At 44.2% G+C, this 24,722-nt stretch overlaps 1 protein-coding gene across 7 annotated transcripts in view; it reads right to left on the bottom strand.

Moving 5' to 3' along the window:
* Positions 1 to 4,705: 4,705 nt before the first annotated feature.
* The window catches only part of LOC141089479 (lysosomal acid lipase/cholesteryl ester hydrolase-like), a 77,747-nt gene continuing 57,730 nt past the window's right edge, over positions 4,706 to 24,722 (bottom strand). For 5 of the 7 annotated variants that reach the window (XM_073575916.1, XM_073575919.1, XM_073575918.1 and 2 more), the window contains 3 exons: positions 22,863 to 22,934; positions 13,418 to 13,486; positions 4,706 to 5,549 (listed from right to left, as the gene is read on the bottom strand). In XM_073575916.1, coding sequence (XP_073432017.1) covers positions 5,316 to 5,549; positions 13,418 to 13,486; positions 22,863 to 22,934 — 375 coding nt within the window. In that variant the 3' untranslated portion in view covers positions 4,706 to 5,315. The other 2 variants (XM_073575920.1, XM_073575921.1) reach the window with 2 other exon arrangements.

The following is a 24,722-nucleotide window of genomic DNA, read 5'->3' as shown; positions in this document are numbered from 1 at the left end:
CAAAGACCTAGCGAGCCACAAAAACATATACATGAAGAGATGGGAGTCCGATTTTGGTGCTGATATCCGTCTCGAGAACTGGAACGATGCCATCAAAACACTTAAAATTCCAACATATCAATGGGCCTTCATGAGTGTTATTTCAAATTGTTAAATAGGTGGTACTATACCTCGACGAGGTTATCGCATTTTAACACAGAGCTATCTTCCTTGTGCTGGAGAGATTGTGGACACCAAGGGAACCTCTACCATATTTTCTGGGGTTGTTCAAAAATCAAAAACCTCTGGCTTCAAGTCACACAGCACATTAACCTCATTGCTAAGGACTTCACAATTACACCCGAAAGAGCACTTCTTTCATTAGACATGGAACAATTTGATGATTCGGTAAGACACATTATCATACACATCCTCTTAGTGACCAAGACCATGTTAGCACAATGGTGGAAGAAAGCAGAGGTTCCCAAGTTTTCAGACATACTTGACAAGATAGGCCAACACAGCGATTTAGAACGCAGATTTGCGATTAACAACAATCACATTCACAAATACTCAAAAAAATGGAAGACCTGGAACAACAAATTTCATGTCAAATAGACTTAACAAGAGGCACTATATTTTGAAGTTTAAACCTGGGCGCTTTAGTACTGGGATGCTGTATTTCCTTCCAAGAATGTTACCCCATAATAAGGATTGTCGATTCTTTTTTTCTTTTATGTTGTTATTCGATATGTTATTCCATGCCTATTTGTGGGTTCTCTAGTTTTTAAAAATTTTTTCCGTACCTGTACAAGGTTGTTTATTCCCCACTCCCTTCCTTCCCTTCCTACCTTCCTTTCCCTACCCTGTTTATTTCTAAAAAAACAATAAAATTATTTGAAAACAAAAAGATGTTTTCACATTGAAAAAATGACAATGTTTGTCATAATGTTTTTATTGGTTTTAAAATAAAGTTATCTTTCAAAATTTTCTGTTTTTTTTTTTAACAACTTTAACATAAGGGGAATATTGAAGGCCTCTTTTGCTGAATAACATAATACTTTTGCAACATACAAGCTCATTTGGTTACAGTGCTAGAGTGGTGATACAAATGTATTCCATGACCTAATGAACAGCCGCCATCTAAATATATTCCTGGCGACTTTCCAAACCTACATCACCATCTTTTGATCGTTACTTGTGACTGAGCAGAATCAGTCACAGTGGAATCTAAGGCTACTTTCACACATCAGTTTTTTGCCGTCAGGCAGGATCCGGCTATTTTTAGAAAAAACGGATCCGGCATAAATTTTGGAGAACTGTAGAAACGGATCCGTTTTCATGCTAGATCCGTCTAGCAGGTTATATCTGTTTCCTGAGGGCTGGCCAATTGAATCTGAGCATGTGCAGACTTAAAAAAACGGATCCGGTGGCTGGATCCGTCTTTTTCTGGATCCGGTGCATTCCGGCGCCCATAGACTTTCATTGTGGCAAAAAGCCGGAAGCGTCGGATCCGGCGCTTCTGGCTTTTTCGCCGGAGACAAAAAACGTTACAGTAGCCGTTTTTTCCAGACGCCGGAATGAGACAAGTAGCCGGATCCGGAAAAAAACGGATGAAACGCAATGCCATCCGGCGCAATCCGGCGCTAATGCAAGTCAATGGGGAAAAACTGGATCCGGCATTGCATTTCGCCGGATCCGGTTTTACAAAAAAAAGCCGGATCGCGCCTGACGGCGAAAAACTGATGTGTGAAAGAGGCCTAATATGGATGATAGCCATGTTCTAGCCTTACGGCTGTCAAGGACTTACATTAGGTCGGGGTCACACTTGTGAATGTGGCGCGACAAACTCGCGATACTCTCAACAATTCTTGCCACTGCCGCCGACACTCGGAGTCATAATGTGTGGCTACATGTATTTCTATGCTGCAGCACACTATGGTACCGAGAGCCAGTGGCAGTGTCAGAAATTGATGCGCGAGACTCGCGTGAGTTTCTCACATCACACTCGCAAGTGTGTTTCTGGACTATGGGATGGAGGATGTGTGATGGTATATGGGCATGGGACTATGGGATGGAGAATATGTATGATGGCATATGGGCACAGTACTATGGGATGGAGGATAATCATTATAATTTCTTATAACTAACCACAGTTAGTTACTATGCCCGGGCAACACTGGGCTCTTCATCTAGTAAAATAAATTAATCAAAAAATTACACTAATTTATGGTATTTTTATTACATAAAAATATCAAACTAACATTTTTGGCAAAATCAAACATTTATCTTAGGCTGGGTGCACACTTGCATTTGGGTAGATTGTGTAGGGCTGCGTACTACTTTCGCTTACGCTCTGCCTACTTCCGCATGCGTCCAGCACACCTATCTTTAACATTGGGTACACAGGGACATGCGTTGTATGCGGATGCGTCCGCATACGTCGTTTTGACATGCTCGCCGAACGAAACATGTTTCATTTCTGTGCGGTCGGCGGGCACGTCAAAACAACGCATGCAGACGCATCCGCATACAGCGCTTGTCCCTGCGTACCCAATGTTAGAGATAGGTACGCAGGACACATGCGGAAGTAGGCAGAGCGTAGGCGAAAGAAGTACGCAGCCCTGCGAAATCTACCCAAATGCAAATGTGCACCCAGCCGAAGATAAATGATTGATTTTGACAAAAATGTTAATTTGATACTTTTATGTAATAAAAATACTGTAAATTAATGTTATTTTTTTGTGTTTTATTTTACTAGCTGAAGAGCCCGGCGTTGCCTGGACATAGTAACTAACTGTGGTTAGTTATAACAAATTATAATTATCCTCCATCCCATAGTCCTGTGCCCATATACCCATCATACATATCCTTCGTCCCATAGTCCAGTGCCAAAATACCCATCACACATCCTCCATCCCATAGTCCAGTCCCATATACCATCATACATATTCTCCATCCCATAGTCGAGTGCCCATATACCCATCACACATCCTTCATCCCATAGTCCAGGAACACACTTGCGATTGTGAAGCGAGAAACACGCGAGTCTCTCACATCAATTCCTGCCACTGCTGCCAGCTCTCGATACCGTAGTGTGTGGCAGCATAGAAATACATGCAGCCTTGTGAGTTTTATTATTTCTTATTATGATTTAGATCAATGTTGTGTAAATCACTCTAAACCTAAAATACCTTTTAATGTCTGTGTCAAGATGTATTGGCAAGCAAAAGTTACAAGGAATTATAGCATAAAATAAAAGCTATTTTTTCACAGTAGAACAATCTGGTCACAACATACTGCGCAATGAAATGGCATGTCAGTGTAAAAATTGCAATTATTACTTTGCACCAGCCATTGCAGAATATTTTTAGAAAACATCTGTGGAGTCAAACTACATCTATTTATTATAAATGTCTTAAGGGATGTTATTTCCAAAGGGGGCTTTTTTTCTCATTTCACCTCAAACCCTCTGCAATTGTCTGTCTATACCATGTCAATACTTAATTTAGCCCTCAAGCTGCTCATTCTGCTCTCTCATGCCTTAACTATGTTGTATTTAAATGCAAAAGTTTAGGGTCAAACATAAGGTGTTTCTGTATTTTAATAATAGGCTAAATAGATTGAGCATTTTAGCACCATGCAAAACACATGTTTGCGCAGTGTGCATGCGTTTGTATGCGTTTTTGCATTCGTTTGTGTTGTTTATGTGCATGCGTTCGATATAACACCAGACAAAAATGGGGGTGTCTCATGTGATTTTTTTGTTTATATTTTGAAGAATGCATGTGTATGGAACGCATGTGTTCGCATGTCCTTGCGTACCAATGCGTTCCCATAGATCATCTGCATGCGCATGCCTGCGCATATTTGACGCCTCAAAAAATGCAACATGTTGCGTTCGGGATAGATTATGACTTACTGATTGTTGGGGTCCAAATGCTCGCCTCGCCTTGATTGGAAGAAAAGGGAAATTTTTATCCCAAACAGTGAACTTTTGTCCCCATTATAAAATGGAGCAGAAATTTGGATGCCCGAACCCTGCTGCATTCATTCTCCATTGAACTGCAGGAAAAAAACAAGCAAATCAGTCGTCGTTCCATAGAGAATAAATGGAGCATGGGCTCTGCCTTGTTCTGCCGATTAGAGCGGGTACCGGCGGTCAGACCCCAACCAATCAATAAGTCATAAGTTATAACTTCCTTTCACTGAATAACCCACATAAGCCTTATAAATGTAGCTTTCTTCTATAAGGAATAAAACCGTTTTATTAGGCCACCTATAGGTAGGTGCACTATTGATCAATCTCCATCCCATGACTATGCAATTCAGGCAAACCAGCCATGTCTTTAGGAGGATTAATAAAGGAACAAAGCAATGCAGAATTCTGTTTATAAATTTCACCAGCATTGTTAGCCTATAGAGCAGGGTTCCCCAACTCCAGTCCTCAAGGCCCACCAACAGATCATGTGTTCAGGATTTCCTTTGTGTTTCACAGGTGAAGCAATTATCACCTGAGCAATACTAAGGAAGTCCTGAAAACATGATCTGTTGGTGGGCCTTGAGGACTGGAGTTGGGGAACCCTGCTATAGAGAATCAGTATTTTCTAAAACATTCATGTTGGGAGATGTCTGGTCCTTCTAACTCTAGATCTATTAATTTTATGACAAGGTGGTAGTTCGTGTATGGACGGGTATAAGAAAGGAAATCATACAGTCCCAGCAGTACATGTAATTCCATTAATTTTTTTTTTTTTAAATTCGTTTATTAAACCATAGACAGGGTATACAATGTACAAACTGGTAATTACGAGAAATACCATATAAAGCGTATATGTTCCACAAAGCATTAATGTCAAACAGTGTATGTATACCAGTTGTTTACAGAATAAAACATAATGTCAATTACCTCACATTAGTCTGCATGGTATTATTCAAACAATAAAGCCTGTCAACCTCTAAACCATTACTATAACTACAAAACAACAACTACTTGCAGCCTGTGTATGTAATTCCATTATTGACATTGGCTCTTCATTCCTGCATCGTTTATGGCTGGTAGTGCTTAATAATTACAAGCTACTATCACTACTTCATCTATGCTAGTCATTTACAGGTCACTATGTATTCCCATTATGTTACTTTCAGTTACTATAAATTGGCAGTACGACTAATCTTTGCATTATTATACTGTATAGCATAGCTGATGTCCAACACTGGCACAAGGGAGAGTGTAATTGTACAATTCACACAGGCAAAATGAAATTTGGCAACACTCCACCCTTTTCTCCTCATAGTATTTTCCACTTGCAGATATTGGTCACGTAATGGATAGTTCATGGAAACTCTTCCAGGAGCTTAAGGATTTTTTTGTAGACTTTTTGTGGAGCATCAAGACCCCATATGAAATCGAGATGCTGCCATTTTCGTATCTCTTTAAAAAAGACCAGGTTATGAATTTTAGAAATTAATAATTCAACATCCAGCTTGTCAGAAAGCCAGTCATTTCCTCCACTCCAGATTGCTGTGGGGACATTCATGTTGGTCACATCATACAAAGGTGGAGTGCTCTGGAAAAAAAACCCCATGAAGAACACATTAAAAATGGAGACTGTTACATACACTTCATGTAAGGAACCACCTGAACCTCTGATCGCAGCCCTGTGGGAAAATGTACACCTTTTATATGGCTAATGAAGGGTGGACAGTTGGTAGAAATGGGAAACTTTTTGTGACTCCATTAAAAAAGTTGATGAGTCAGCCATATTTTGGAGGCTATTGGTGCTTGAGTGGGTTGTTGTGTTTGTAATGATTATTTTACGTTAAAGAGTAATCGTGTTAATTTTTGTTTAATAAAAGTGCGCATGACAATAAGAAACTTTGTAATATATCTTATCAAAGAAAGCTGCTTCTTATTCTGGTGTATTGAGATTTATGCATTTATTATTTATGAATTTGTTATTTATTTGCCTATTTAGCACTATCATATACCACAGCGCTTTACAGGCATCATCACTGTTCCCATTGAGGCTCACAATCTAACTTCATGAAAATATTGTCCTTGGTGGGATTTGCACCCAGGACCCCAAAGCATCAATGCTAACCGAAACATGGATGACCCCCCCCCTAACTCTCCTTCTCAGATCTTATTGTAGCATCCCTGTTCTAGGCTCCCCCACTGCCCATGTCACTGCATGAACAGTGGACACCAGCCATAGCACTTAAATGGAATCTGTCAGTAGGATAAACCCTCTTAAGCAGTCTATAGGGTCACATAGGTGATAGGAAGCTGAATAACACGATGCCTTTATATCTACAATTTGATGTCTTATTACAGAGAAAAGCCAGATTACTTACCGGTAATGCTCTTTTAATGAGTCCACGACAGCACCCACTGGAGGTATCGGATCCACCCCACTTGGAACAGGAAACCCTACAGGAAGATAAAAAGGGGCAGTCTGCCTTTCCTCCTCAGTTTTGTATTTCAGAGTACCAGGAGGACTGCCAAAGGTTAGGCAATGTCTTTGCTTTTCTAAATTTTACTTATTCATCCTTAGCAGATACACTTTATTATTGATATCTTAGTACGGAGGGAAGTGAGTGGGTGCTGTCGTGGACTCATTAAAAGAGCATTACCGGTAAGTAATCCGGCTTTTTACCCTTCGCCACGACAGCACCCACTGGAGAGATTCCAGAGACCATCACCCTGGTGGGACCACCATGCCAAGGACAGTCCTGCCAAAGCTTAGGTCAGAAGTTGATGAAAGGTCAAGTCTATAGTGATTATAGAAGGTAGAAGGGGTTGACCAAATTGCTGCCTTACATATGGCTTCAATTGGAACGTCTCCCCTCTCGGCCCAGGAGGTTGCCATTGCTCTGGTGGAATGTGCTCTCATGTTCTCCGAAGGCTCTTCATTTTTCGCGTAGTAGGCTAAGCGAATGGCATCCCTGATCCATCGGGAAATAGTGCTCTTCGTGACTCCGTACCCTTTTTTACAGCCCTGAAAAGATATGAACAGAGCCCTATACTGCCTCCAGCTCCTAGACCTCTCAATATATTTTAGGACAGTTCTTCTAACGTCCAAGGTGTGGAATTTCCACTCCGGAGTGGAGGGGTCTCCAAAGAAGGTCGGGAGAAGTATCTCTTGAGATCTATGGAACCTTGTTGATACCTTAGGCAGGTATGAGGGGTCTGGTTTTAATATTAACCTATCCTGGTACAGTGGGGAAAAAAAGTATTTAGTCAGTCAGCAATAGTGCAAGTTCCACCACTTAAAAAGATGAGAGGCGTCTGTAATTTACATCATAGGTAGGCTTCAACTATGGGAGACAAACTGAGAAAAAAAAATCCAGAAAATCACATTGTCTGTTTTTTTTTCATTTTATTTGCATATTATGGTGGAAAATAAGTATTTGGTCAGAAACAAAATTTCATCTCAATACTTTGTGATATATCCTTTGTTGGCAATGACAGAGGTCAAGCGTTTTCTGTAAGTCTTCACAAGGTTGCCACACACTGTTGTTGGTATGTTGGCCCATTCCTCCATGCAGATCTCCTCTAGAGCAGTGATGTTTTTGGCTTTTCGCTTGGCAACACGGACTTTCAACTCCCTCCAAAGGTTTTCTATAGGGTTGAGATCTGGAGACTGGCTAGGCCACTCCAGGACCTTGAAATGCTTCTTACGAAGCCACTCCTTCGTTGCCCTGGCGGTGTGCTTTGGATCATTGTCATGTTGAAAGACCCAGCCATGTTTCATCTTCAATGCCCTTGCTGATGGAAGGAGGTTTGCACTCAAAATCTCACGATACATGGCCCCATTCATTCTTTCATGTACCCGGATCAGTCGTCCTGGCCCCTTTGCAGTGAAACAGCCCCAAAGCATGATGTTTCCACCCCCATGCTTTACAGTAGGTATGGTGTTTGATGGATGCAACTCAGTATTCTTTTTCCTCCAAACACGACAAGTTGTGTTTCTACCAAACAGTTCCAGTTTGGTTTCATCAGACCATAGGACATTCTCCCAAAACTCCTCTGGATCATCCAAATGCTCTCTAGCAAACTTCAGACGGGCCCGGACATGTACAGGCTTAAGCAGTGGGACACGTCTGGCACTGCAGGATCTGAGTCCATGGTGGCGTAGTGTGTTACTTATGGTAGGCCTTGTTACATTGGTCCCAGCTCTCTGCAGTTCATTCACTAGGTCCCCCCGCGTGGTTCTGGGATTTTTGTTCACCGTTCTTGTGATCATTCTGACCCCACGGGGTGGGATTTTGTGTGGAGCACCAGATCGAGGGAGATTATCAGTGGTCTTGTATGTCTTCCATTTTCTAATTATTGCTCCCACAGTTGATTTCTTCACTCCAAGCTGGTTGGCTATTGCAGATTCAGTCTTCCCAGCCTGGTGCAGGGCTACAATTTTGTTTCTGGTGTCCTTTGACAGCTCTTTGGTCTTCACCATAATGGAGTTTGGAGTCAGACTGTTTGAGGGTGTGCACAGGTGTCTTTTTATACTGATAACAAGTTTAAACAGGTGCCATTACTACAGGTAATGAGTGGAGGAAAGAGGAGACTCTTAAAGAAGAAGTTACAGGTCTGTGAGAGCCAGAAATCTTGAGTGCTTGTTTCTGACCAAATACTTATTTTCCACCATAATATGCAAATAAAATGAAAAAAAAACAGACAATGTGATTTTCTGGATTTTTTTTTCTCAGTTTGTCTCCCATAGTTGAGGTCTACCTATGATGTAAATTACAGACGCCTCTCATCTTTTTAAGTGGTGGAACTTGCACTATTGATGACTGACTAAATACTTTTTTTCCCCACTGTATATCTGAAAAAAGGGTGGGTCTATGGATAGGGCTTGGATATCACTCACTCTCCTAGCCGACGTTAGTGCCACTAAGAGGGCCGTCTTGAGTGACAAGCATTTCAGGGATATCGTGTCTATCGGCTCGAAGGGTTCTTCCATAAGAGCGTCTAAAACCAGATTTAAGTCCCATGCAGGGATTGCAGGTATGCTAACCGGAGTCATTCGTTCGCAAGCTGAGATAAATCGTGATATCCACTTATTTCCCGCTATATTGTGGCCGTACAATGCCCCTAATGCGGACACTGGGACTTTTAGCGGGTTTACCGCCAGGCCCAAGTCCTTCCCTTTCTGTAGAAATTCCAAGATAGGAACTATCGGAACTTCTGTGGTATGAGGCGCTGTATGAAACTGCAGGAATTTTTTCCATATTCTTGTATAAATTTGGGTAGTGGACTGCTTCCTGCTCTGTAGGAGCGTAGAAATTAGTGTTTCAGAAAACCCCCTCGATCTTAGTAGCTGCCTTTCAAATTCCACGCTGTCAAGTGTAAGCTGTCCACTTGAGGGTGGAAAAAAGGGCCTTGGGAGAGTAGGTTGGGAATCGAAGGGAGGACCCAAGGATCTGTCACCGACATAATTCGTAGCCATGAGAACCATGGTCTCTTGGGCCAGAATGGTACTATCAAAATTACTTTCGTCTTGTCCTCTCTGATCTTCTGAATGACCTGTGGTAGGAGAATTATCAGAGGGAAGGCATATGCCAGGTTGAACTTCCATGAGGCCTGGAGGGCGTCCAGTATGTCTGGAAGATCTGACGGGGACAGGGAGGCAAACGCTTTTATTTGTCTGTTCTTTTTTGTGGCAAAGAGGTCCACCTGAGGTTGCCCCCATAGAGCTACTATGTCCTTGAAGATTCGGCGACTGAGGCACCACTCCCCTTGCCGAAGTGTGTGTCGGCTTAAGAAGTCTGCCTCCTGGTTGTTCTCACCCCTGATATGGAGGGCCGAGAGGGACAACAAATAACTTTCGGCTAAGTTTAAGATTTTTGCCGCAGAAGACATCAGAGTCTCTGATCGAGTACCTCCCTGTCTGTTTATGTAGGCCACTGTAGTGGTGTTGTCAGATAAGATCCTGACATGCTTCCGATGGAGCTGTGGAAGAAAATGGTGTAGAGCATAATATACTGCCGTCAGTTCTTTTAGATTAGACGAGTAGCCTAGTTCATCTCCATTCCACCTTCCTTGACAAAAGCTATTCCCCATATGGGCTCCCCAGCCGTGGGGGCTAGCATTGGTGGTTAGGATACAAGATGGTATTATGACCCTTGGGACTCCTGTGGACAGATGGTTATCATCTAGCCACCATTCTAGAGAAGCCAAGACCTCCCGTGGCAAGGTTATCTTGCTCTCGAGGTGACCACTATGTCGCCTGTCCTCTTGGAGGATCTGATGCTGCTGTGTGCGGACGTGATAATGGGCCCACCGGACTGCTGGGGCACAGGAAATGAGTGACCCCAATAGCGACATTGCCCTTCTCAGAGACATACGTGGTCTACTTATGGCTGCCTCCACCCTCTCTTTTGTGAGTGTAATTTTTACCTGAGGGAGTAGACATCTCTGGGTTGTGGAGTCTAACTGGAACCCTAAGAACATCTGAAGGGAATGCGGAACAAGTCTGGACTTCTGGAAGTTGATGATCCAGCCTAGATCCTGCAAAGTTGAGACCGTGTCAGCCACACGTCTGGTACACTGGGTGACCGAGTTCCCGATAATTAAGAAGTCATCCAGATAAGGCACGATTAGAGTGTCTTTCTGAAGAAGATAGGCCTTCACCTCTGCCAACACTTTGGTGAAGATTATTGGCGCCGTAGAGAGGCTGAAAGGCATGGCCGTATACTGAAAATGACGGATCTTGCCTTCGAATACCACCTTGACCCTTAGGTACCTTTGGTATCTATCATGAATAGGAAGATGATAGTAAGCATCCTTCAAGTCAATCCCCGCCATTACACAGTTTGGAAAGAGAAGTTTTATGGTGGATCTGATTGATTCCATTTTAAACTTATAATTTTTTATAAACGTATTAAGCTTCCTCAAATTTATAATTGTCCTAAATGTACCATCTGGTTTGGAAATTAAAAATAAAGGAGAGTAGAGAACCCTCTACCCTCTTGTCCCTCTGGGACTTCTGCTAAAACCCCCTTGGATAGTAGGCTCTGAATCCAACCACACGAGCATAGACCTGGCGGTGCATGTGCTGGCTAATGCTGGCTTAAAAATGCCTGTGGTGGACTCCCAAGACCTTTTTAATGATGACTCCGCTTTACGGTCTAGCGGGTCCGCCAATAAGCCTGCGTCCTCTACTGGAATAGTAGACTTCTTCGAGGTAGAGGCGACAACGGCATCAACCTTTGGAACTTTGGTCCATTTTAATAGCTCGTCATCGCTAAATGGATACTTCCTCTTTGAGGCCGATGGGAGAAAACTTCTTTGATTGTGTTTTTCCCACTCTCTCTTTATTAGGGCCTTAACTGCCCTTCCGCCAACCCCGCAAACATTATTTCTTGTGCGGTTTGGGCGCCCCTTGTCTCCTCACACCCCATAGTGTTCCTCACAGATTTGACTAAGTTATCCACACTATCCAGGGGAAAACAAGATCGTCCCTCAATGTCTGATGATGATGATGACGATGATGCTAGTGAAGAATCAGAGATTATCCCCTGTTCTTCCTCTGACTCTGAGCTGAGAGTCACCTGTTTTTTGCTCCTGGCTTCTGAGGGAGTACTGGCACAGGTGATAGCCTGTATTTCCTCCCTAATTATGGCCCGAATGTCCTTTGAAGACAATGCCGACCCTTGTCTAGTCTCTCTGGTGCATTGCTTACAGAGCTTTTTGGGGTAGGAGTCAGGGAGAGGCTCAGCGCATAAAGCGCATTCTTTATGTTTGGATTTCTCTTTTTTCTTCGCCTGGAAGAGGGGAGACATGGCGAAAGGAGGGGGGGGGGGAGAGGTCAGCTTAATAGGCAGAGTATATATATTGCACACTCACCCAGTGAAGCTTTTTATTACCGGATCAGATGGCTGAGATCATGTCCTAGGCCTTGACTCTCCCACCTCGCTCCTGTGGGCAGTGTCTGTCCTGGTAGCGCGGTCCCTGGAGGAGCTGCCTCCCGCAGAGTCTCCTGCTGGAGCGTGTACTTCCGCTGGGGATGACATGGCTTCCTGCCGCTAAGCTGCGGCGCTTGTTTAAATAGATCCCTTTTTATTTTCTTCTTTCTCCCGGAAGTCGCTCCTCCTCCCCGGGTTCACCGCGCTTGCGCCGTTGCGCTCCTCAGCCATCTTGCCCCGGAAGTTCACTCATTACTTCCGGGGCCTAGGAGCATCTGCGCCGGTCGGCTACCGCGCCGCCGCTTTTGTATGCGGCCCGTGCTTCTCCTGACGCTGCCGCCACCGCTGCCTCTCTTTTTCCTCTTTTTTTCCCGCGCCACTGGCGCACTTACCGCTTCCCGCAGCGGTGGCTCCTGCATGCTTGGTGCCACCTGGCGCACCCCTAGGTGAGACCGGGCGGCCCCTCCCGGACCTGGTCATCACCTCTAGCCATCAGACGAGGGGGGAGCCGTCTAACAGAGTCTACCCCGACGCTGCTTCCAGACCGCAGCCCCTGCCATTCTCATGGACACCACGCAGGCGGCGTGCCTATGGCCCAGGTACGTCTTCCTGAAGGATCAATCCTGAGGTTCCCTGGGAACAGGAAACCAAAACTGAGGAGGAAAGGCGGACCGCCCCTTTTTATCTTCCTGTATGGTTTCCTGTTCCAAGTGGGGCGGATCCGATACCTCCAGTGGGTGCTGTCGTGGGGAAGGGTAAAATACATATTTTTCTTATACAAAATTTTTAGGTAGATCAGTATTCAGTTCATAGCCCTGAGCAGCTCATTTACATACAAGAAAAGCATGGATAATTCTGGAATAAGAAGTCGGATCACAGATAACAAGGTGTCATTTTATTCAGCTTTCTATGAAATGTGTGCCCATATAGACGGCTAAGGAAGGTAGATCCTACTTACAGATTCCCTTTACGACCCACATGACCACCTTCCTGGCTGCATCGTCTTCTGCTCCAGCATACACAGAAGCTTTTGTTGCATGTATCCTATACATGCTATGGACACTTTCGGATCCAGTGTGGTATAGGATGTGCAGGGAATGCGGACACATGGGTGAATCACATAACCACTTCCATTTGAGTGTTATGGATGCAACAGCCACCAGCGCCCACTGTTTGCCACCACCACACTGAGCCCATGGTTTTCATAACAACATCATGGGCAGCAGAGTGCCTAGAACAGAGGGGTCGATGTAAGATGGAGGTTATACAGGGGCTCCTCCAGTCCTCCGACCTGGAACGAAATAAATCAGAGAACCAAGCCTAAAGTATCAGCAGTACTTTCCCTGGAGGACTTGGTCTGTGCATGTACAGTGTCACATGGATGGCTGTTTATTTGACTGTAAAAGTATAACTAGAGGGGTGCCAGACCTTTGGCAATGAGATGATCGGGTGCATGTTCATTACAGAAAGTAAATTAGGGGAACCGTTGAATGCTTAAGAAGAGATCCCCAAACGTAAGTATTACCTGGTTATAGTGCTTCATGTTGCCTTCAGGGCCCCAGTCAAAAGCCTGTAGTCTCCCAGAATGGACAGCCTGCGCAATAAGACACATTTATGATTAATGCATTCCCAAGATCTAAGTTATACATATGTTAAATGATTTTACAGAATGACAGTGTTATTTCCAGTTGTTTGTTCTTGCAGAAACATATCCCGCAATAATCTATTAAATGATGTGGTACATCGTAATTGTAGCCATTTCTGTGTGACTGCTGTCTCCATTGCATTTGCTAAACTAACATAGGTTGTCAGACATATTTTTTTATTTCCTTTCCATAGGACAGATCAACAATATGAGATTGGTGGGCACCTAACACCTGGCATCCCCACTGACAGGCTGAAAACTGCTCCGGCAGTGGCAGGAACTAAGCGATTTACAGGGCAGAGCATGGCCATCTCGCATATTGCTCAGCTGCTGCCGCCGAGTACTGCTGTTTATCTCCCATTCAATCAAAGACCAACATTGATGGTCTATTTGTTGGAAAAGTCAGCATAATTCAGAGTCCATCCCATACAGAAGGTTCCAAGGTAGTAGGGGATCCAGCCCATGTGAGTAGATAAAATCAGTGTTGATTCCAAAATGGCTAACACATCTCCGTCGTGTATATTCCATAAAGAGATTAGGCAAAAAGTATATAAGACATGGGAGTTATTGCGCGGTTTGAACTTTTCTTGCCTAATCCTGTTATGGAATATACAGAAATGAAGAGGATTTAGCAATTTTGGAATAAACATTTATTTTATCTCCTAGTGTCATGATCCATGCTGGATCATGACAGATAAAATTCACTAGTAACCTTTTTTTTCTTAAGCTGTGGTGCTTAAAGATAGTTTTTGCCCCCGGTGGCCATTAGGGTCATTGCACTGTGGTGGTTTCAGTTTTAGTTTTGCCCCCGGTGGCCGTTAGGGTCATTGCACACTAGTTACTTTAGTGCACATGATTATAGCAGGTGTGATTGCTCTGGCTCTGCTATAAAAGAGTGTCAGGTGTTGCAATCAGGGTTGGTGATAGTGGTCATTTCCAACCATCCTTGGTGGAGAAAGGAGATAGAGAGAGTTCCTTGTAGCACAGTCAGAGTCCTGGTGTGGAAGGAGTCAGAGGGGATTTCCTTGCAGCTCTGACAGAGCTTGGTGGCAGCTATTCAGGAGGAAAGCTGCATTTTGGTGGTGGACTCTGTTGCTGGGAGCAACAGAGCAAAGCTAAGTGGTGTTTCCCTGTTTGTATTTTTCCCTGGTGTGTATTAGTACAGCGGTGGGGCCAGTGCCTGCACCACTCAGCTCCCTAGCAAGGGATAGGTGTAGGGTGTGCCAGGGTGACAGGTATCCTGATCGGTGCCCGGTGCGGAACTGGCATAGGGAACGTTAGGAGTGTTAGGGACACTGACTCAGGGGAGTGCAGGAGGTCTCCACGTCCCCGTGCCCTATCGCAGGGCCCACCGTTGTAACTGTTTCCCCTTCCCCCGTGTCTTGTTGTTTTAGTTACCGGCCTGCGGGTCGTGTCACACAGGATAGTTACACGTGCTGTGTCCTGTTGTCTTAGTTACCGGCCTGCGGGTCGTGTCACACAGGACGGGTCCACGTGACACCTAGGGTGTGCTGGATCCACTATGATGTGCCAGTCCTGGACAACCCCTTTAATGAGTAACTGATTCTTGATGGTTGGGGTTTCACTAGCATTACTCAGTGACTCACTAATGGAAACCAGTGGATACTATTGCCGTAAGTTGGAGTTTGCAGTGATAACGGGAATGTGGGCTGTTATGTGGTTGGTTTTTGTATCAAATAATGTAAAAACTAATTACATCACTGACAAATTTTAGAATCATTTCTAATTATGATAGTAGTGATGCAGTCAGTGATGGAAATCAGCCCACTATGCGCCGACGTCCCAGGGAGCCCCTATTACTTGTGTTATACACAGCACCCAATCAGAGGATGCAGAGGAGGATGGAAAGAGAAAGAGCAAAAACCAATGATGATACAAGGGCTGTGTCTCAGGCTACCCCAGTCTCCCTGCAGACAGTGCAGCTGTGCTGCAGTCACATATCACAACTGCGCATTAATACGTACTAAGGAACATAAATCGCAAATAAGCATCACCATATAGATTATGGCCTATTCACATCTCAGTATTTTGGTCAGTCTTCTCCTTTTTGTTAAAGGTGTTTTATACTTTTAGTAACAAGGACCCCAAATGCGTTTAAACAAGTAAAATAACATATAAAGAAGGTACTCAACCTCCCCGTTCTAGCCTTGGTTCCCCACCGCTGCTCGGGTCTCAGTGTCTGGCTGTAGCAGTGATGACTAGTGTTGAGCATTCCGATACCGCAAATATCGTGTATCGGCCGATATTAGCAGTATCGGAATTCCGATACTGAGTTCCGATACTTTTAGCATATCGGATACCGGAATCGGAAGTTCCCATAATGCTATGAGCCAGTTTGCTTTGATTCAGCCAATGGGAATCTTCAGAAGTGTGGGCACATCCTGTTAGGCATGTAGGCATGGTAACTAATGGCATGGCTGTGATTGGTTGCTGAAATGATGTCATGATGCACTATAAAAGCCGCCGCAGCCGCCATTTCTGGTTCACTCTGCTGTGAATTCAGTTAGGGACAGGCTGCTGTTGAAGACTGAGGGACAGTTAGAGATAGCGATTGTCAAAATAATCTTGTGCTTTACCCAGGCTACATAATCAACCACTGTAGCTTTCTTTTGCCTAGCAGCGCTGTTCACAGCTGTCTGCAAGGGCTGTGTGAGTGCAGCTCACGCTGTGTAGTGTGTCCTTCAGCCACGTCTGGTTGTAGGCCGCCCAGCGTGCGTCACTGCCTCATAAATATTTTTCTTTTATTGCTGCTTATTTTTCATAAATTCTATATAGTGTGCTTCAATCCGTATCCATATACGTTGGTTGCAAACACTAGTAGTAGACAGAGGAGCCTCTCTGCAGCCTTTCAGTTCTAGTGCCAAGTTATCTGCACTGTTCTTGACTGTCTCAGAGGTCTCTGTGTGTGAGTGCAGCTCACGTTGTAGTGTGTTCTGCAGCCACGTCTGGTTGTAGTCCGCTCAGCGTGCGTCTCTGCCTCATACGTAGTCCTTTTTTTGATTTTTTGCAGCTCATTTTTCCTGATTTCCAGAAAAACACACTCGCTCCTGTGTAAGTGGGGTTCAGTAACGTCAGCTGTTCCCCTGCTGTGTGTACAGCAAAATCTCCTGCTGCCTCCAAAATCACACTACTACTGATTTAAAACATTCTCTGATTTGGCATCTGGCTCCACTCTGTCTCTAGTATTTCCCCTGGCCTCCAACACCGCCAGTTGCTGCTCAGAAGTGCCATCTGCACAATCAACACTCGCTCCTGTGTAAGTGGGGTTCAGTAACGTCAGCTGATCCCCTGATGTGTGTCCGGCAATGTCTCCTGCTCTGTCCACATTCCCATAGCTAGTAGTGGGAATGTGGACAGAGCAGGAGACATTGCCGGACACACATCAGGGGATCAGCTGACATTACCGAATCCCAGTAACACAGGAACAAGTGTTGATTGTGCAGACGGCACTCTGTGTATCAACTGGCGGTGTTGGAGGCCATGGTAAATACTAGAAACAGAGTGGAGACAGAGGCCTAATTGGAGCACGTTGACAATCAGTAGTAGTCTACAACCGATATTAGACTTGATGCAAATAGGCCTCAGCCTGCTCCATGCTTGATCCTGGACTCCAACAACGCCAGTTGGTGTTCAGAAGTGGTCTTCACAGAGAAAAACACTAGCTCCTGTGTTAGTGGGGTTCAGTAACGTCAGCTGTTCCCCTGCTGTGTGGACGGCAATGTCTCCTGCTGCCTCCAAAATCACACTACATCAGGCCTCAGCCTGCTCCATGCTTGATCCTGGGCTCCAACAATGCCAGTTGGTGTTCAGAAGTGCCGTCTTCACAGAGAAAAACACTAGCTCCTGTGTTAGTGGGGTTCAGTAACGTCTGCTGTTCCCCTGTTGTGTGGACGGCAATGTCTCCTGCTGTCTCCAAAATCACACTACATCAGGCTTCAGCCTGCTCCATGCTTTATCCTGGGCTCCATCAACGCCAGTTGGTGTTCAGAAGTGCCGTCTTCACAGAGAAAAACACTAGCTCCTGTGTTAGTGGGGTTCAGTAACGTCAGCTGTTCCCCTGCTGTGTGGATGGCAATGTCTCCTGCTGCCTCCAAAATCACACTACATCAGGCCTCAGCCTGCTCCATGCTTGATCCTGGGCTCCAACAATGCCTGTTGGTGTTCAGAAGTGCTGTCTTCACAGAGAAAAACACTAGCTCCTGTGTTAGTGGGGTTCAGTAACGTCTGCTGTTCCCCTGCTGTGTGGATGGCAATGTCTCCTGCTGTCTCCAAAATCACACTACTACTGTAGTACTACTGTATTACTAGTTGTGAGAATGTGCACTTAGCAGGAGACATTGCCGGACACACATCAGGGGATCAACTGACGTTACTGAGCGCCAGTTACACAGGAACAAGAGTTGATTGTGCAGACGCCACTTCTGAGCAGCAACTGGCGGTGTTGGAGGCCTGGGGTAATACTAGAGACAGTGGAGCCAGAGGCCTAATTGGAGCATGGTTAAAATCAGTAGTAGTCTACAACCGATATAACATTTGCTGCAATTAGTCCTCAGCCTGCTCCATGCTTGACCCTGGGCTCCAACATCGAGAGTTGCGGCTCAGAACTGTCTTTGGCACAGGTACTCCCTCCTGCCCAGCCTGGTTCCAGCACGCCTGCTGTTTCCGGGTAGTGTCAACGTCACTTTTCCACCAATACGTTGTCCTGTCGTGTTGCGGTTGGATTAGCCGAGTCTATGGTGCCTGCAGTTTAGGTGCTTCCTATGTGGGCTGCGGGTTCTGGTAATAAAGGCTGGTTCCATAGTGCCAATAGGACAAGCACTCACTGTAGGACTGTGGGTTTCGGTAACTGCGGCTGGCTCGCGGCCTTGCAACTTTGTTTTTCATGGGTAGCTTCTGCTACCCATCCGGGTTCCAGTACCGTCAGCTGGTTCCCAGCAGTGCCTTTGGCCTAGGTGCCTCCTTCTCGGTATCCGAGTTCCAGCAACGTCTGCTGGTCCTTGGTAGTGCTTTGTAGCACAGGTACCTCCTGCTTAGACTCCGGGTTCCAGCACCGTCAGCTGGTCCTCGGTAGTGCCATTGGCTCTTGTTCCTTCTGCTGCCACTCCAGGTTCCAGCACCGTCAACTGGTTCTCGGTAGTTCCATTGACTCTTGTAGCTTCTGCTACCCATCTGGGTTCCAGCACCATCAGCTGGTTCTCGGTAGTTCCATTGACTCTTGTAGCTTCTGCTACCCCTCCAGGTTCCAGGACCGTCAGCTGGTTCTCGGCAGTGTCTTTGGCACGGGTACTCCCTCCTGCCCAGCCTGGTTCCAGCACGCCTGCTGTTTCCGGGTAGTGTCAACGTCACTTTTCCACCAATACGTTGTCCTGTCGTGTTGCGGTTGGGTTAGCCGAGTCTATGGTGCCTGCAGTTTAGGTGCTTCCTATGTGGGCTGCGGGTTCTGGTAATAAATGCTGGTTCCGTAGTGCCAATAGGACAAGCACCCACTGTAGGACTGTGGGTTTCGGTAATTGCGGCTGGCTCGCGGCCTTGCAACTTTGTTTTTCATGGGTAGCTTCTGCTACCCATCCGGGTTCCAGTACCGTCAGCTGGTTCTCGGCAGTGCCTTTGGCCTAGGTGCCTCCTTCTCGGTATCCGAGTTCCAGCAACGTCTGCTGGTCCTTGGTAGTGCTTTGTAGCACAGGTACCTCCTGCTTAGTAACCGTGTTCCAGCACCGTCAGCTGGTCCACGGTTGTGCCATTGGCTCTTGTTCCTTCTGCTGCCCCTCCGGGTTCCAGCACCGTCAGCTGGTCCTCGCTAGTTCCATTTGCTCTTGTTCCTTCTGCTACCCATCCGGTTTCCAGTACCGTCAGCTGGTTCTCGGCAGTGCCTTTGGCCTAGGTGCCTCCTTCTCGGTATCCGAGTTCCAGCAACGTCTGCTGGTCCTTAGTAGTGCTTTATAGCACAGGTTCCTCCTGCTTAGTAACCGTGTTCCAGCATCGTCAGCTGGTCCACGGTTGTGCCATTGGCTCTTGTTCCTTCTGCTGCCCATCCAGGTTCCAGTACCATCAGCTGGTTCTCGGCAGTTCCTCAGCCTTCTTGTACCTTCTGCTACTTTTCAAAGTTCACGTTTGTGGAAATGGTTTTTGGTTCTCACTCTGGATCTCCCTGACGACGACCCTGAAGACGACGACCCTGAAGACCACACCGAAGAAGACCAAAAAGATGACCTTGAAGAAGATGACCAAGAGGACAAAGAACATGAAGACAACCACCAAGATGCAGAACAACAAGAGATAGAAGACCATGAAGCAGAAGAACAAAAAGCAGAAGGACCAAAAGCAGAAGAACATTAAGCATAAGACTAAAAATCAGAGCAAAAGATATTATCTAAATTATAAGCAGAAGAAGACTAAGCAGTGTATGGGGGTGAGTCCGTTCCTCCTTGTGGTGCCCCTGGAAAATGCCTGCTGCTGCAGGCCAAACTGAACGCGGACAAATCCGGTTGTAAATCTTTTGTGACAGGCAGAACGGAAGGTGTAATCTTCAAACTTTTATAGATAACAACTACAGGAATGCCTGTCACAAATAAGAATATGATGAAGAAGAATAGGAAGAAGATGAATAAGAAGAATATGAAGAATGTACAAAAAAGAATAATAGGAAGAAGATGAAGAATGTAAAAAAAAAGAATAATAGGAAGAAGGTGAAGAAGAAGAAGATGAATAAGGTGAAGAAGTTGATGAAAAAGATGCTGCTGCTGAGGATGATGAAGGAGAAAGTGTTGGAGAAGTAAAAAAGAAGGTGAAGAGCATGGAAGTAGTGAAACATACATATCTAACAAAATATACAAAAGGTTAACATAGTCAATATCTTTGTAACTCTGAACATCTTTAAAAAAATTTTTTATTCCTGCTATTCCATTTGATTGGCTAAACCTCTATGCCTTTAATGTCTCCTCCACCTCCCCCAATACATTCTACATTATTCTTAGTTGTTTTTCTTCATGTAGAATTAACCTACAAGGAAAGAAAGGGTTTATTTTATTTCCGATATTTCTGTCCCATTGACTTGAATGGGGCTTCCGATATCGGAATCGGCGATACCGATACTTTTTGGGGTATCGGTCCGATCCAATCCGATCCGATATTTCCCAATATCGGAAGTTATTGCTCAACACTAGTGATGACACATCAATAGTGCGCCGCACTGCTGCAGCCAGTCACAGAGCTCAGCTGCAGTAACCAATGAAAAATAGGAAAATGGTTGCACTTAATCATGTTAAAGCATGTCAATGTGAAATACGTGAAACGTGAACAGCAAAATGGCTTTAGAAATTTAGGAAAATAACACGAGATGCTTCGCACAAAATTTGGCAAAATAATGTGAGCCCATCCACCATCCTCAAGGTAATCTCATGAATCGGATGGGTCTCTGACCTTCCTGTCCAGTATGGACACTTACCTAAGGCTAATAACAGCATGCATGGGTGAATGTGGACACCAATCTTAGCAAAGCCTACATATATGGGTCGGTCAGACTTAAATGTGACTAGATGTAATTAAAATCACCACATGTGAAGGGCGGAGTGCTCCGTCAGAAAGTCTAGCATGTAAGTACATTTTTCAGCTGCAGTAACCTTCATTTTAATTTTTATCGTAGAAATTAATAGTACCCGTTAAAATAAGCTACTTTGTGATACATCTTATAAGAGAAATCTGCTTATTTCTCCTCCAGGACTGATCAGTCATTATCAAAATTCTCAATTTATGGGTAAAATCTGTATTCAGTGAAGACCGACTTTCCCGTTACTGAGATAGGCGATGGTGGTTGCTGCTGGTTCGATTCAATTAAAATATCTCAAGGAAAATGCAATGTTAAAATGAAACAATCGCACACATGGAAAATATAAAGACAACTCGGATACTAAAATCAGAATAATGAAAAAAACACCGAAAAGATATCCAATAATGATAAATGTATTTATTGTACAATGTAAATAAAATTAAAATGGGGGAGAGGCCAATGCCATGGAAAAGGCACTACCGGGGACACAAATATATTCAATCATATGTCTGAATGCATCAAGTGGTACAAGAAATATAAATTAAGTGACCGTGCATAATCAATACAAACATGTAAAATTCAGACTTAATTCCAAAAGTGCAAATGCATATTAATCCATGCAGCAATAGTAAATAAAGTGCGGTGCAAAGGGAGAGCTTCATAAAAAGCTGTACTCCAACATAATAAGTGTAAAAGTGGTACAGGAGGCAAATTAGAAGTGTCAACATTAAACAAACAGTGCTGTACCTCTTGTGCTGCTAGAGTCCCCAGGATGTGCCAGCCCCGACGCGTGTTTTGGCTTACCTTTGCCTTATCATTATTGGACATCTTTTCGGTCTTTTTTTCGCTGTTCTGGATTGATTCTATGTAGACAGTTGGAAGGAGGAGAGAGGCGCTTTGCCTTTAGTTCTTGCCTCCTCCACATAGAGTCTCATCAGTAGTAACGGCCATTTCCTACTTTGGTAATTTAATAATCTGTCTTCACTGAATACAGATTTTACCCAGAAACTGAGAATTTTGAAAATGACTGATCAGTTCTCTCCGAGAGAAGCAGATTTCTCTGACAAGATATATTACAAACGGCTACTATTGATTAATTAAATAAAAATCAAAGCACTATAGTTAAGTATTTTTCTGCTGTGGATCTTTGCATTGTCGATGTGATATCACTGCTACAGCCAAAACACTAAGCCACAAGCAATGGCGGGGAACTATACCTAAACAAGGGAGGGCGAGTACGCGCTTCATTTTTTATTTTAAATATGTTAGCGCTTTAGAGGTCCACCTTCCTGAAAGTGGGAAAATTCATTCAACAAGAAGCAAAATAGTGACCCAAAAAGTGAAGTATGAATGAGATGGCTGCCAATAGTATTTCATTTTGGTATCCATTGAAGTCTATGGGCACATTTGGCATATGTGCCAAGTCCATCAAAAGCCACAAACAAGTGTGGATACACACGCAGTATATTACTTGATCTTTCAATTGGACACTCATTTCCCATGTTCGTATTTAGATGGTAGTCACATATATGGACTTTACTACATTGAACATCAATTCCCCTTGCCATAAGAACCATAGTATCTGGTTGGCATATATAAGGCACGGAAAGTCTTACCGTATATAAAAGTTTTAGCAGTAAGGTATTGCAGTGCCAAATGTCAATGATTACTTCTTTATTTTTAAAGCATTTTTGTATTTTTGCATTTTCTTTAACAAAATAATACATGTGTAGATTTGTACCCCATACTGTACGGTACCTGTAACCAGTGGATCATATTTTGCACAGATGTTCCAGCAGGACAAAACGAAGCGTAGACATGGACCCGAGTCTAAATGATGGAAGGGCATAAAGTGAGCCACAGTGTTTTAAATAGGATTTATAAAGTGTGTAAAATGTATTTTTATAAATTATTCTCATTCATGTAGAGTACAAGGCTGGAAAACGCGCAGGAGACAAAAACGTCTAAATAGGTTGATGTTCGGTTGTATGGGACAAGGTAATATAACTATTTACACTAGTGTAAGATGCCAAATAAGTATCCAAGTGGATGGTAAAATGGACAGAATCAAAGTGGCCAATTTTTGCCCTTAATTTCTTTCTAGTATTGATTTAAAAAAAAAAAATCCGCATACAACCACAGATATATGGGCATTTTTAGTTAGTGCTGATATTTATGGTCTTTTCTAGGGAAGCGTGGCTCACAGGACTCTTTGGCCTGCTCTGCATTATTACATATGAGCTACACCACCGTTTGTAAAGAACATAAAAATCAGCACAAAATAAAAATGCCGAAAACTCTGGAATGGTATGCTGCTGTAAATGATACAAGCACAGTGAACGGACACTGCTCACCTCGCTCTGCCTGTGCCCCGGCCATCGCTCCCTCCCTGCATTCAATTGTATTCGCGTCTGTATTCTGCCCAGGATAAAAGAAGACATGAAGGCTGTGCTCGATGGGAAGCCTGGATTAGGTGACTATTAGCTTTTATTTATTTTTTTTATATTACAGTATATGGTCACTGAATAGTGGCCATCATTAGAGGGAACAAAATACTCGACTATTTTGCAAAGTTGAGACTCATTCAAAAACTTTAATCCTTTTAGGCAACCCTCTTTAAAATAAAACCAGCTATTGCATAAATATATCAGAGTTCGGGTTTTTTTTTTTTTTACAGAGAAATGATAAATATCTGTAGGACACTTTCTGATGTGAGAAGTATTAGGTTTATGTGAGTTGACATCTCGAAATGTAAAAAAATGACTTGACAAAGGGTATTCGAGACTCCTCGTAGCTTCCAACCCCTTTTACCATTTTTAGACAAATCCCATACCTCTTTTTCCAGCCTCATGGCCCCTATCCATTTCCTCATGAGTCGAATAAAGACAGATACACTTGTTGTTGGATAATTTGGCCACAGCAGCCATTTATTAACATATAAACAAACGTTTTGCAGTAATTCACGACCCGGAGGGGCGGTCCTCGAAGCCCCAAAACCAAAACATCCATGATGATATTATGCCAACATGGCCCCCAGGTCGAGTCTTGCCTCCAGCCGTAAAGCACCAGCTCAGAGGCACCAAAACAACCCGCCTGGCCATGAACCATTACCATGTCCAAGTCCCCTTTATCCCTCCTTCGGGATACCACAAATATCCGACCACTTGGGCCCGCGCTGGAGGGAGTCCAGGACCTCTTCCGATCCCCCCCCCCGAGGGTCCAGCCTTACCAACTTCGAGTACCACCCCCACGCCACACTGCCATGACAAAGAACAAACAAGCAAAATAATATTACAACATAATAAAACACAATTAATATTCAAGTAAAGCAAGGGATTAAAAAAAAAAAAAAGCACACAAACCCATAGCCCAAATATAACAGGGAGGGTGGGTGGGAGATTCTTTCAGTTACTAAGGGGTACCTAAAATGGTTGCCCTTGTAAGATGGCTCCTCCTATTTATACTAACTTCTCTCAACCCACCTTCTCTTTGACCCCCCTTGGTAAACCCAGCCCAGCTCTGCCTAACTCAGATTAACCACTTACGCAACACCTCCTTATCCAACAACTGCAGCTTCCTCTTTCCCTCTCAGCCTTGTCATGACGGTCTCCCTCTTAT

This window comes from Dendrobates tinctorius, unplaced genomic scaffold (assembly GCF_039654945.1).
Source record: "Dendrobates tinctorius isolate UK_male_01 unplaced genomic scaffold, ASM3965494v1 ptg000046l, whole genome shotgun sequence".
Taxonomy (NCBI): domain Eukaryota; kingdom Metazoa; phylum Chordata; class Amphibia; order Anura; family Dendrobatidae; genus Dendrobates; species Dendrobates tinctorius.
Note: the sequence above shows the minus strand (reverse complement) of the source record. Positions and strands in the feature narration are given on the sequence as shown.